The following is a 15051-nucleotide window of genomic DNA, read 5'->3' as shown; positions in this document are numbered from 1 at the left end:
TTCTCATTAATCGACTAATAGATGCTGAATATTAATAGGCTCTTTGTAATGTAATTAATAGCCAACATATTAGTAATTCTAGCTCCAAATTTGTCTTTCAAGCCCCATTTTTTTTGTGTAATGACCTTAGATCCATGAAGGACACAACATTGACCACTGATGGCATGCTTCCTTACTTGGCCTTGTCCCCTGGCAACGGAAACCCTGCATGGTTCTGAAAAGAGGACATGAGCCTGGGAAACTCTTTTAGGAGAGCAGACGGGAGCTCAAAGCACAGCAGGAACGGAATGTCCAAAAGGGAGGAAAGATACCCCCGCCATCACCGGACACGAAGTGTTGCTGCGCCATTGTTGCCATGGAGCTTCCTGTCCTAACGGTGCCAACCAATTTTTACCCCTTGATGTCCTTATAAGTGTGTTCAGGATACAGCAAGCAGGTGTGGTAAGGACGTCACAAACTTCCGCCACAATCAAAGCTTTACGCACAAAGACCAGTACAAACCCAATCAAAAACCTAAATAGAGCAGAAGCTATTCTTTGTTGGTCCATGGACAGAAATTTACAATTTTGTTATTTGCTAAATCATTTCAGTAATTCTTCTAACAAAATTGCTAAATAGTTCCAGCTTCTTGATTGTGAATTTTTATTGCTTATCTTTGTCATATATCATAGTGAACTGAATATCTTTGGGAATTGTTGGTCAGACAAAACAAGCCATGTGAATATGTCATCATGGATTCTGGGAAATTATATTATGATATTTTATTGACAAAAACATTAATTTATAGAGAAAATAATCAGCAGAAATGATTAATAAAAAATAATAAAGCCCTGACAGAAGAAAATTAAAAACATGTATCTTCCAAATTGAGCATTGTAGACTTTTATGTCTCTTATTGCAAATGTATTAATAACATTTAGAGGCATTGTATTAGGAATCCAGTTCAACCTTCATGTGGCGTGCTTAACTGGCTCACAACAATAATACAAATGCCCAAAATAAAGAAAAAAACGGCGCTTGCATCGGTGACCTGTAAGGATATCAGAGACGCTGTAAGATAATGTTTTTTAATGACCTGTTACAAATCTGCTTCTCATGCTTCTTGGATTTGAGTAATGATGCCGGTTGAGGCGTTCATTTACATCCCTGTTATAAGAATTCTTAAAAAGCCTTCTGATGCAATGCTCAGTGCCATTGCAGCTGTTTTATGACATTGCTGTGATACTGACTGTGGCCTCGTATCTCGTCATTGGTTTTTACCTTCACTCTCAAGGATACATTGAGGATTAATGATTATCCCCTTAACAGTTAAAGTAGAGTTCAGGAATCTGCTGGATCAGCTGTAGGACTCAATTGACAAGACAGACAATGGACTTGAATCTGTGAGACTTTGCATCTTGGATTCTTGTTCTGGGTAGTAAAAACTAAAACACAAAAGATGATAAAAGAGGCATTGGCTGCTACGTGTCTTCATAGAAGAACAATACTGCCCTGCTTTGCCTCTAACACTTAGCTGGCAGGAGGCCTACTTTAAGGACAGAAAACTGAAGGATAACAGTTTTCCTCTGCAGTATCTATCCTGTTGAAATGTTGCTGAGCACGACACAGATTCTCTTACTGGTTACTTATTTACATTCTCTTGTTAGCTGCCTTAAACCATGAAAAGGCTTAAACCCCTCATACACTTGCTCTTTTAAATCCACTATATACAGAGGCATTACAGATAGAATAATCAATAAATTGAGTGGTGAAATTGTAGGCTTTAAACACACAATGAATTAAAAAATATAACTTCCTGATCAGTCATTTAACTCTGTGTCAAATCCGATTTTGGATTATTGCTGAAAATAAGCTCTCTGCCAAACTCAAGATATCGATTATATGTTTTGTTCTGCAATATAATCCTTCAAATGAAGACCACTTTGATGATTTTTAAAGCATGAATGCAATCAGCAGAAGTATAGCATATATAAATGAACTACAACATGGTCACATGAGTATGATACATAATTCATCCAGTCTTTCATTTGTTCTCTTTTTATTTTCTGTTTTCTGTTTGATATGATACACAACGAGGCTTTGAAGGCCGACTGGTTGGCGGGATGATTTTTAGCCTCTTTAAAGAAACTTAAAAGCTTAAAAATTCACGAGAGGGACATCTTCTGACATGTATCGTAAAACAAAATGTTATGTTAACCAAAGAACGTGTGTTAACCAAACTTATTTCAGGCATCAAAGCAAAAACCCAGGAACCTATTGACTTTGAGATGAGGGAAATTTGTTATTATGAATCAAATGCTGTTCACAATTACACTTCATTTCCAGGTTTTAGGTCTCATTCCTAAAGAAGCACTTTATTATTCAACTTTTTGCAATAAAATGTAAAAAAAGAAAACAAAAAAAGAATGGCATTCCTTCTGATTTGTTAGTTTTAAATTGGCGAATAGGGTGACTCAATGACCGATGATCAGAGCATGAAAACCCCACCAGGCTGTGTTAAGCTGCTCACGTGACTTGGGTGACGCTGTGACATGAGGGACAAAACAAGAGAGGAGCTGTCCTCCAAATAGAGAGCCACCCAAAAATGATGAAGATGGTGATTCCGATAATACAGATAATCAAGATATCGATCACTTCCAAATTCCCATAATACCGAAGAGGCTTTTTTATATATATATATATATAATAATAAATAAATATATCACTTGTCCCCTTATTAAATCATTTTTTGGGACAGGGTGCTGTGTGTCTTTAACATGGTGTCCTGAAATGTCGTTATCCTACCGACATCATCAGCTGACAGAAAAATCCAGCTGATATCAAAGCGGCAAAAACCGTCCATGTTAAATCAATCGTGTTCTCATTACAAATAGCCTGTGTGAAAAAAGATCGACACCTGTCGAACAAAAATAACCGAACAGATGTCATGCATGATGCTCGTGTGCGCATCAAGCCACTGAGAGGCCCCGAGCTTGTGATTTTCGATCATTATACATGAAGTGCATGTTGGTGCTCAAACCTCTGGGGTGGAGGGGGAGTAATGTGGATATTACGTAACATCCATACACACACAGAGCATGATGCTCTTTCTCTCCTTTTGCCTGGTTACAGATGTAGGCTTACAGATGTGCTACGAGACACGTCTTTTTTTAATCACATTAAATGAAAAAAATAAATAAATATATATATATGACTTTACCTTTCAGAGAGCTTTCATTCATTGCATTATTTCCCGGGAGCATCGTCTAGTGCAGTGGTGCAGATCCGCTCACAGGCACCGACCTTTGATTTGTCATTCGCTGCCAGTCAAAGGTCAAAGCGTAAAATACGTCCTGCAAGGATTCCCCCAGTGAACCTGTCGGTAAATTGACAGCGGCAGCACCAGCTGGGTTACAGCATCATCATCACATTTTGGCATAAAGAGCGACAGACAGTCCAGCGATGGCGGTCGGTAGATCTGTAGATGATGCGGATGCGCGTAAACCAGGACGCGCAATGAAGAGCGAAGCTTTGTGAATCTGCACAGTAGTAACTGCGCCGCTTGAGCTGTCAGTGTGGCGATACAGCGTGTTAAAAAACCTGGGATGGACCTCAGAAACTCAGGCGATATTTTAAGGCTTAAAAAAAAGAACTTATCAAAAAACTTAAACTGGTGATGAGCACCAATAATGACACAATTGTTGTGGAGATTGTAGAATGAAATGTTTCTTAACAGGTCACAAGACAACTGAGCACCAGTGTCAAACAGTAGAGGTCCCCATAACAGCTGTGATCGTGAAAAATATTGAAATGCAACAACAACTGTGCTGCATTTCTGGGTTTGGCCACACGAATTCATGATCTAAATCTGCATCGTGGTCAATGCATGCACATACTACACCCTCTGTTAACAGTCAACACAGCAATTGAGACTGCAATCCGTGACAGTGGAGCACAAGTTGCCACCAAGCTCTAATGCACATGGGGTTTATTTACAGGTCTGAGAGGATTAAGAAACAGAGGAGGAGATATAAACAGTATTCCTAAGTACTTGCATGTATGTGTGTATGTGTTTCAGTAGCCTATACGTGTTATACATATTAACCATAGGTTTTGTGTTAGGTCCAAGTTCAAACACCCTCCTCCTGGTGCTTCCTGTTTTTCTCACATGATATAAAAGATCAAGGAGCAAAGGAGGAGGAGCAAAGCTTTTCTTTTATTTGTGTGTGTTCTGGAAAGAAAGAAAGAAGTCTAAAAAAAACACTGCCATTTTGATTGTTTACAAAGAGCTTTATATTGTCTAAAGTTCATGTTTTTGCCAACACTGCCTTCTTGCTTACAGTATGTTCAGACTGAGGAATAGACCTGGAAAGCTTCTATTGCAATAAGTGTCTGCACCCAAACAAAGAATTAATAAACTAGTAGTCTCCCATGAAATAAGATTCAGTTACTGACGTACAAGTACAAGATTAAGTAAATACAAAGATATAAAAAAAGCCTTGAGAAAAATAGTTTTATTGTTCTGAGAATGTAACAAGTTTGGACAGCGGGGATCGAAAATAAGGAAGAAAAATCCCACAAAGCTGGTGTTACACAACAGCAGTGGGGTGTGGTCCCATACAACATAACACTTTTACTCCACACCCTTTTATTCAACAACACAGACTGGCATATTGAGTTCCCCAACATGAAACCAAAGTGTAAATCAGATGCTGTGAGAGACTCCTCCTCCTACAGACTCATTCCATCCACTCATCCACAGACAGCTTAACCTCTTGTTACTCAGGCAGAAATGTTGTACCTTCATTTGTATCTTTGGTCTTCCCTCCCCCAGATCTTAAATCTGTACAACATACAAAACCCACTATTTTTAGACCATAACAAAAACAAAAACGCTGACACAAGGCAGTTTTGACCTCATAACAGAAATGATTAAAAATATATTTTTGCATGTGATGGGTTGCGTGTATGTTGCTTATTTTGCGTTTTTTATTATTACAAACCTTAACCAATCACTTAAAAAAATGCATTTATACATACATACCTACAAGACCAAGACATATACAAGACCAAGACATAATAATAATTAAGCCTTTATTAGCCCACAATGGGGAAATTCGGTTCTCCGCATTTGACCCATCCCGGAGGAGCAGTATATGATTCACATTTCTAAATGTTAACATTTCTATTTGTTAACATTTATCAGTGACATTTTGATGATTCAAATCTCTAAGTAACCATATATATATAAAAGATATGTAACAGCATTGAAGGCACTCTATATTCTGTGCATCGGTCTTCATCCCAGCCACAGAGTGGGCTGTTCAGTCACTGTGTGGGCTTTTTAAATCTAGTGCAAGTCCAGCACCAGCGAACCAAGAAGATTGTCCTGCACGTTATCAGTTGCAGATTGCATAATATTCTTCAGCATTTCAGTACAAAAGTAAAGAATAGCTGTTTATACAGTGCACATTGTTTATGCTATTGATGGAAATGTTATAGAAGCACTGAGCCGATAAAGGCCAAACAATTAAAAACTGGTCTGCAGGATCGTTGCATTTGTAACAGCAGACTAGAAGGCTTTATATACAGCATAATACACAACACTCAGGCCTGCACAACTTTTTAGCAAAAATTTGACCCAAATAATGTCTGTCAGAGATTGATTTTTACTTTTCATAAGACACATTGCAAGGGTCAGTTTTGCATTCAGTGAATCTGTAAGTAAAAGCTGTGATGATGATTTTGTTAAGTGTAATATGCAATTCACTTTTAATTGCATATTGGGTAATTGGGGGTTTCCCTCCAAAACTGTGTAGAGCATATTCATAGAGGCAACAACGTAATAGTTAACTTGATTATGAAAATGTCATTTAAAGTGTAATTAATACAATCTGTGTGTTTGACTTCATCAAAGTTTTATTTTGAAAATAACTTAACTGAGTTGGTTTCAAACTTTTAAAGTGAGAGTGAGACACTAAATATGTTTTTGGTTTAATATTCAATCTTACCCCTGTATCGTAGTGATTAAATATTGATACTGGAGAGCTGCAATGAACGGTATTCTCTTTCACTAAGCAATTTTCTTTTGCTCTTAGACCAGCCATTCTTTTAATTTTATGAGGTGGAATTGTAACGATTGCAGATAAAAATAAAGACAAAAGTGTTGCCTGGTGAGTGCTTGTAAAAAATTAGGATTTACAAAGAATAGTTTTGCAATCTGAACATTTCACTATAATAGTGCAGAAACCAACACAATCAATAAAGCTCTAGAAATATTTGCATACAACTGTTCTTTTGAAAAAACACCTGGCTATTGAACCACAAACATGTTTGATGACTACAGTTTTCATCAGTGCCCTTAAACCTCACTAAGAATGGAACTAAAAACTGAGACCAGCATGTGAAAACATCACCCAACCTCTTCTGGCTGCGTCTTGATGATTCCTTGTGGTCTTTTCAATCAGAGAAGTGTCAGGGTGTCTGGGTTTGGACGGCATCTGACGGCTGTGTGTGCATCTTGGTGCTGAGGAGGGAGTTGATATAAGGCCAAATCCGGTCCGTCTCTGTACCCGAAAATGAGTGCAGGATTCCCTGTGACCTGAGCAAAGAAATAAGAAACAAATAAATAAGAAAACATTTTGAAGGATAACTAGATAAAACTGAAATATTGATTGATTGAATGGCAGAATGTGGCATTGCCAGACAGTTTCAAGTATTGTTCTTCCTCATCAAAAACTGGGACTTACAGTTCATTACCCACAATGCAACTCAACTGCCAACATCTGGGTCAGAGATACAGGTGTTACATCCTATAGTTGAAGCTTAAGTGGCATCAAGCCTCCAGCCTCTATCAGATGAGGAGCGGCCTACAGAGGTCTGGTAAGATCACTTCTTTCTAACTCAACATCCCCAGATTCTTTAATTTTTTAAAACTTGAAGTTGTCAACCTCAACTGACACTGACTTTAGTGACATTACATGAGGCAATTAATCAGACTTCTTGCAGCTCTTCTGGAGCCACAAAATGCTTTATACAATCTGTTTACCACATATGAAGCAGTACTACCCAAAACCTGTAAACACACTATGATGTGTAAAATTGATGGAGTTCCCCTTTTAGTAAGGCTATTGAATTGAACATTTAAATCATTATAAACAAATTTACCTCAGACAACCATCTAACACATCCATGAAAAGGGAGGGTTCTGCTGTACATTGTTTAGTTTTCTTAGTTAAAAAATCATAATCTATTGATCACAAAAGAAAACTAAGGCTTGAGACTGCTGAAGGAAAGCACTGAATGAAACTAAGAAATAAATATGATCCCTTTCATGAATTCCATGTTTTGTTATTGTTTGACATCTGGGTTTGATTTTCTAAGTGCAACATCGCTGAAGACTGCACTTCTTTTCAAACGAAAGACCACTTAACTGCTGGATTATCTATCTAAATGAAGTTTCACTCTGATTTGCATATGTTCAAAGCAAAAACTTACGCTACTGTCTGACTGTAGGAAAAATATTAAGTGAAGACTGTCCCATGAAAGTGAAATATTTACTGACTTGTACAAGTTTATGACAGGCTTGGCCACATCTTTGTAGTGTCTCAGTCTGGCCATCAGAGCTTCTGGTTTGTCATCATCATGCTGAATCAGTGGCTCCCGAGTGATGTCATCCTTTCCCTGTCCCAAGACAAGGTTACACATGCAACAAGGCAAACTCAAGAAATCCAGTAAAATCTCATAGAAATATAACACAGATCATTTAAATAAAAAGCAAAGTGCCTGTAGACTCATATGTACAGCCAATTACTGTATCAGTATCTTTTTAAACTCATACATTACAACGTTATCAATAACACAACATCAAGTGCAGTCGGATCGGCAACGTAAACAAAGCACAAAGGAGCTTCATTCTCTACTCAGGTGGACATATCTCCACTGTATCTTTAAGTAGCAAAAAATTGTTTGCTGCTATATAGATGCTCTGAATTTCAAATTTAAGAAGGTACTATGATGCAGTTGATCTTACTTTCAAATCACTCTTATGTTACATAAAACGTCTTTCATTTGTTCTCTTTTTATTTTCTGTTTTCTGTTTGATAAAGAAAAAATAAAGAAAAAGAAAATGCTGTGAAACAAATGTATTATCTGACAAATTTCCTGTAGTGACGCCATCCAAGCAGACAGAGGGCATCAAAGGCTCTGGAATAGCCCTTCATTAAATAAGAGGTGAGAAAAATATCAGGGGTCCTCTTTTAAAACTCTACCTAAGACTGAATTCCACTTTAACTGTAATTAATTCATGTTTAGCATTTATTTTAATTTATTTAAAGATCCCCTCGGACAAGATTTATTACAACACTGAGTAATGGGATCAAATTCTTAAAGTTAAAATCACTTCTTCACATTATTTGAAAAATTTTGATTCCATGAAGATGATTTTTTTAATCATAGTTAAACTACTGGCCACAAGACATATTGGAAATGTAAATGTATATATGTATTGTGTAGTTTTACATGCTCTTGTAAGTATGTTCATTGTTTTATCAACTCTTATGTCTGTGAAGCAACTTGTTAACAGTTTTTTGACTACTACAGATTTAATTAAAAAAACATAACAAAACAGAATGGTAATTTAATACATTTTACGACAAGGTTCTTTTGAAGTGAAATAAAATGCAGCAGAAGTGTTGTTGTTGCTGTTGTTGGTTTGGGGTAATGAATAAGGGGATTGTCCTTCATCTGGTTCCAATCTCTCCTTTTGACAAGCCTCCACCCTGCTGAAGCCAGATATTCAATCCCTACCAGCTTCAAAACACACTGTAACAAATCTTGTGAGGAAGAAACTGACCTCCAGAAAATCTAATAGTGCCACAAAAAAGCAGTGCAGAATATTTTAAGCGCTGTTACTCTACTGGCATTTTAAGACTTTTCAGACCTGCACTCGTGGCGGGTTGAAGCCCATGTTGTAGACCCGGCCACTGCCTGGATGGACCCAGCGGTCGCTCAGTCTCTCCCTCAGAGTCTCGTAGGGGATGTTGAGGCTGATGACCAGGTCCAGCTGGCACAAATTGTCCAGGGCTCGGGCCTGCGACAAAGTGCGGGGAAAACCTACAAGGAGAGCAGAAAGATGGAGGAATGTGAGAGGCATTGTCCACCAGGAATACTTCAGAAATACATTTATTTTTCAATTAACTTTATTTAAAACTATGGCTCAAATGTATTTTTTGTTGTTGTTATAATTAACAATCTAAGTCAATAACATAAAAGAGACTGTACATGAATACTGAGCCATTTCACAGTTTCATACAGATATCAGAAGCTGATAGCAACTAAACTTAGACTCAAGCTGTTTCCAGTTTTCCTTTGAGATAATCTGTAGAAGGTGCATAATAACAAGATTATATACATGTGAATAATCTTACCAAAAAAAAGCTTTCAGTTAAATGACCAGGATAAACCACCAGCAGTCAACTATGGTCAACCTCTTATTTGAGCTCAACAGCATGCTAACAGTTGTTAAATAGCACTTAGCACAAAGTATAGCTTAGGCTGAATGTTATTATTCTTAAAGTGGCCCTATTATGCTTTTTCACTTTTTCCCTCTTCTTTAGTGTGTTATATATATTTTTGTAAATGTAAAAGGTCCGTAGACTGTAAAACTTGAAGTCTACTCCTAAAAGGAGTTACCCTCCCGCTCAGAAGCTCCTGAGCTGCCTGAAACGGCTCGATTGAATTATCTCTTCACTTCCGTAACTTTATGAAGTCATAATGTTACGGAAGTCGCGTAAAACTCTCCAGCTAGTTTGGCCTGCCCTCAAACAACAAAAGAGAGAGATGGAGCTGATCTCCGGAGGAAGAGTTTTTTTAAATGTGAAACAGTTGACCAATCACAACAGAGCGGGCTAGCTGACCAATCAGGGCAGACTTTGCTTTCTGGAGGGAGAAGCAAGCACTACAACGGAGCATTTCAGAGAGAGGGTGAGCAGAGGTGCTGCAGGACAGCTAGGATGAGAAAAACAAGGCGGATTATGTGCATTAACGCATATAAACATGTTGTAACTGTAACTTGAGATAAAAATATGCACCTGGAAAATAGCATAATAGGGCCTGTTTAAAGGTATTTTGTCATAAACCAAAGTATTGGACAGTTTGGAAGTTTTACCTAATGATGGTGCTGGAGACAAAAAATCAGATGGTCACCAAAGTTATTACAATTCAACCTAAGAGGGACATGAATATCTGCAGCAAATCACATGGAAATCCATCCAATAGTTGTTGAGAAATTTCGATCTTGGCAATCTATCTATTATTTGAGTAGATGAGCAATTTCATATCTAAACCTCATGGTGATGGAGGAAAAGTCAGGGGATCAGTGACATCAGTGCCATTCATCATCTGGGGACCATGAATGTATGTACAAAATCTGATGGCAATCCATCCAATAGTTGTTGAAATATTTCAGTCTGGACTGACAGACCATCATTTTCATCCCTAGATTAATGTTGCTAGCGTGGCTAAATACTTTAGTCTTCTATCCACTTTTGTTATGCGAGACTTAGATTACATTTGAATGAATTGGAACACATTGATGTGATCTCTACGGGGAAACTCAGCACCAGTGGGGTTGGCAGGTATTCAGTTACTTCCTCAAGGATATTATAGCATGGTGGGCATTTACATGGCAAGCTTACTAAGATGTAGGTCCATTACTTTTAAGGCCACTTTCTCTTGTTTTTGTGCATTTAGGCGTGTCTCCTTCGATTTATTGCCTCCTTATGTTTTAGATCAGAAACCGACAATCCCTCTGTATGTTCCATTGTTTGGTCAATAAAGAGCTGTTAAATCTCTCCAACCACCAGAGCATCATGCTGCCCACTAATGAGTGACGGAAAGACACCAATCAAAAGGTTACAAGAGGGAAAGAGACAGATTTTAAGAATCGGGGGTCATCTCAACTCTTGGAGCTGAGATAAATGAGACGTGTGTGTGTGACCTTGATTTGGTTGTCCTTTTCGCATGCCAAAAAAAGTATATGTTTACTGATCATGTTTCAAGGTTGTGTAACACCAACTAGTCTGTTTCATCAATGTTTGGCATCTCTCTTAGCGATGTGGATAATATTTAACTTCCAAGAAAAACATAGTGATGTGCTGAGTTTGTCATCTCAGGATATCTCATATGCTACTGTTTTATAAAACCTTACTTTAACACATTTTCATCTAGCACTGTTAGATTTGTATATGCATGGTAAAAATGTGTATTATCATGTATCACATACACAGAAATGTACATGTTGATTGTAATAATATCACTACATGTGTTATCACTTCATAGTGACTTGATGTCCAACATAGGGAAAGACATATAAACCAGTTTTTTCACTGATTCACTGTTGTACAAAGGTCACTTGGCACTGAAAACTTTTAATTGTGAGACTTGCAATAGAGACCAGGAAAGCCCAGGGAACTTTGTCCCTCCTGATATTAATGGAAAAAATCATATATCCTTAATCTTTGATTTGAATCTGGTGCTAATCCTCTATGATACATGAAGCTCAGTGTAAGTTCAATCAGGAAAACTATCTTCATGCTTCATTAATACGCAATTCTCTTCCTTTCTCTCCCACTCCTCCCGCGTCTTCTTAAACAGCTGATTATGGGCGTTCACTTTTTAGTTAACCAACTCGATTTTGGCCCGATATCCATCAGTCAATTATGTCGCTGCAGTCAAACTTTAAATCTGTTCTCCTCTCTGCTGCTGTCTGCAGTCATTTTAGGCAATATCTTTTCGGAGGTTTACTATTCTTCCTACAGCTTCACCACCCCTAAAATGATATGACCTCACAATGGTCTAATCGCCAAAGACTATTCACATTTCTCATCCTTTGGTGCACATGTCCATCAACATGTTTGTTCACTCAGAGTGAAGTCTCTCCTGATTAAACTGTAAGTTGAATAACAGTAGAGAGCATGTATTTTAAAGACCTGCTGGTACTGTATTCAGTACCTCCAGTACTATTAGTACTGGAGGTACTGAATGTACCCACAGATGTAGGATAATGTAGAGTGTATTTTTCCACTTACTTACACAAAAACACAATGTATATGGCACTTTGAGGGCCATGTTTCTGAGCATGCAGGGCTGTTAAACAAAAGCTTGCCTGGTGGCCTCAAAATCTATCAGTCTGGGGATTTTGGGGGTGGCACCTTGAGTGGCCAATCAGATTTAAGGGGTGGCTGGCAGTTCCCATTACTGGCCATGATGCTGCATTATGAAGAACATATTCCCTCACTACAAATGATCAAGACAAATGATGAGGGTGGCTGTAAGATAACGTCAGTGTGTCATGCCAATAGAATATAGTACAGACCATGCACTCTGATTGTATAAAAACAAAAATACCATCCAGCAGCCAGCTGTGGCCGATCAGCTGTTCCAGTCTGGGCAGCATCAGTCTGGTCATCACATGGTCAGGCACCAGCATACTTCTTTCTACGTAGCTCCTCACCAGCACACCTGCCTCTGATACAAAACAGACAGGTATAGATACAGTAGTCAATGCACTTTAAGAGACTGAAGAGCATCTATTTAATGTTACTATCGGACTAGAGAAAGTAAATAGTTAAAACTCTCACTGCAAACTCCTGCATGTAAACTAGCCTATCATTTGAATTATTTAAAATTACACTGAAAATATGGGGTCCGCTGTTGATTCATTAAGCAAAAACACATATTGAACTCACTGGTTTTATAAATCATGTTACCTGTTTAAAAGCAAAAGGCTTATTTACCGGATCCAGCAAGGCACAACTTTATAGAAACGTTTCAGTAATGGCAACCAAACACACATATTTTTTTTACTTAAGTGCTCTGTCCTGTCCTGAACTGAACCCTTATCAGTAGGCCTAAGTTAACCCCAGTTGGGTAGCTGTAATGAGGAAGTTAAAAAAAGATGCAATCAGTGGTTTAAAGTGTAAGTTTGGGCAAATATGTAGTAAAATCTGCAATTGAAATCAGATAAAGAAACATTACGTTTGCAATCAAATGTCTCGTTTTTTTATGGCTTGGATTGAAATGTGAAAGTTAACTGTCTAATAAAAGTGTGGAAACAACAGTGGAACATGCGCATATTATACTTCATCATCGTATTACTACGACATATAAGAGATAAATGTTCACGTGCAGCATATAAAACCGCTGACTTTTCTGCAGACTGGTTCTTCATGTCGACACCAGTATTGAGGTGTGGGCTCCAGTGCACGGGCAGATGTATCCTACCTGTATTTGCCGCTATGCTCTCTCGTAGGTAATGGCCACTGGACAGATATTGTAGGCCAAAGCTTTGCGCAATCCTCTTGGATATCGTTCCTTTCCCTGATCCTGGTGGACCCATGATAGCAGCTCGGAATAACTTGGCCATGGCTTCCTCGAACACAGAGGGGGAAAGTTAAAACCTCTGGAATGGACAAATGTTAGTTTTTCCTTAGAAGGAAGTGAATTACCTCCTAATTAAACCCCCTGTTCAAATGCGCGGATGAGCGAGCCGACTGGTCCAAAGCTCCAGACTTCTAAATGTGTCTTGCCAATGTAAAATGTCAGTTTATCTGTGGATCTGCAGTTCTTAAGGGAGAGCCCGCTCTCTACGCATATTGGGACTATTCTGCTCTATGACTCAGATCAAGTCGATGCGACGTTTTCCTTTTTTCTATCAGTTCTCTTAAGGACATATAACACCCGACTACGTCTTTACGGACAGATACTTTTCTCTGCGAATGAATGAGAGAGTCTCCACAACGCCCTATTTTTTCTGCACACATCATCCAGAAAAAATGCGGAGGACTGACTCGCACGAACTTTGTGGGGTAAACTGGTTACTGTAGTTTTTTTTATATGCAAGTGATGTACAACAACAACAACTGTCACTTTAAGGCATAGTTCCCACTAAGAGAGGGGAACTGTGACTGATTACATTTTTTATAAGCAAATGGATGTCAAACGAAAAAAAAAAAAAAAAATCCTCCGATCTATTTAATTATATATATTTATCTAACAAAACGAGGAGGAGGGGGAATTAGGGGAAGGCGTGTTTGAGAATGTATCATAGTTCTAACTCATAAGTATAAAATAATAGGATGTTTTCCTTTATACTACAACATACATGGACTACTAACAAGCAAACACACCAAATAAGATTGCTAGACCAATACAGTTCACTGCAACATATTTAAAGTTTAGTAAACAAAGGGAGTGCCTTTCTGTAAATATGACCAACCCGTTCCCGTTTTGCAGCTTGTTTGGGAAAACTCATCTGTTACTGCAAATGGGAAATCAGATAATCACACCTTCAATACATGTTGAAGCTTGTTAGAAATTGTAATGCAGAGAAGCAACCATTTGCTACTAATGTACAACATGCCAGAATGGGGCGTGTGCGTATCAGCAACATAAATAATGTCACCTGATCCCATGAATATATTGATATAAGCTATGGAAATGGTTACAAATAAATGATCCCCCTGCTTTTCCGAGTTATTTAAAGTATTAGTTGACATTTTCCAGACTCAAATCGGCAATAAATGAATTACTAGAGTCTCTAATGTCCTGCATAATATCCCATTAATAAGTAAAGTAAAGTCTTTGATTCCACCACTTGTTGTTGTTTTTGTTGTAGTAGTAGTTGTTGTTGTTTCCTCAAACCAGAGCATGTATTATTCATTATGCTTCATGTGGTTGTTGTTTTTCATGGTTTTGTACTGCTGGCAGCCGTCGCAGAAATGCACGAGTCGCAGTCATTCCGCGCAACGTTTGCGGACGGGCGGAATCTGGTGAAGTCTACTTGTTGCGAGCCATACGGCAGCGGCAGCGTCCCGGAGCTGTCAGATATAATGCGCACAGCCTTCAGTCTCCAGTCAGTGGAGCAGCCAGACTAATCCACCAGACAAACAACTCGGAAGATTTACCTTATTTAGCCTCGTGAAAGTAGTTTTCGTCTCCACACCCGGAAGCCTGTTTTTAATTTCACGATCATTTTATTTTTTTTGTCACATGGCTTTGGGAGAATTCAAT

General features: G+C 38.3%; 1 protein-coding gene across 2 annotated transcripts; it reads right to left on the bottom strand.

Annotated features, from left to right (window-relative positions):
* Window positions 1–4478: 4478 nt before the first annotated feature.
* On the bottom strand, window positions 4479–15007 carry ak4 (adenylate kinase 4). 2 transcript variants are annotated; one of them, XM_054602877.1, is made up of 6 exons: window positions 14946–15007; window positions 13264–13407; window positions 12388–12507; window positions 8921–9093; window positions 7544–7662; window positions 4479–6580 (listed from the first exon to the last, which is right to left on the bottom strand). In XM_054602877.1, the coding sequence occupies exons 2-6, from the start codon at window positions 13403–13405 to the stop codon at window positions 6454–6456; spliced, it is 681 nt and encodes a 226-aa protein (XP_054458852.1). In that variant the 5' UTR covers window positions 13406–13407; window positions 14946–15007; the 3' UTR covers window positions 4479–6453. The 2 variants fall into 2 exon arrangements, with proteins under 2 accessions (XP_054458852.1, XP_054458851.1); XM_054602876.1 differs by lacking the exon at window positions 14946–15007 and adding an exon at window positions 13488–13766.
* Between the last annotated feature and the right edge of the window lie 44 nt (window positions 15008–15051).

The sequence above is a fragment of the Anoplopoma fimbria genome, chromosome 8 (assembly GCF_027596085.1).
Source record: "Anoplopoma fimbria isolate UVic2021 breed Golden Eagle Sablefish chromosome 8, Afim_UVic_2022, whole genome shotgun sequence".
Taxonomy (NCBI): Eukaryota; Metazoa; Chordata; class Actinopteri; order Perciformes; family Anoplopomatidae; genus Anoplopoma; species Anoplopoma fimbria.
Note: the sequence above shows the minus strand (reverse complement) of the source record. Positions and strands in the feature narration are given on the sequence as shown.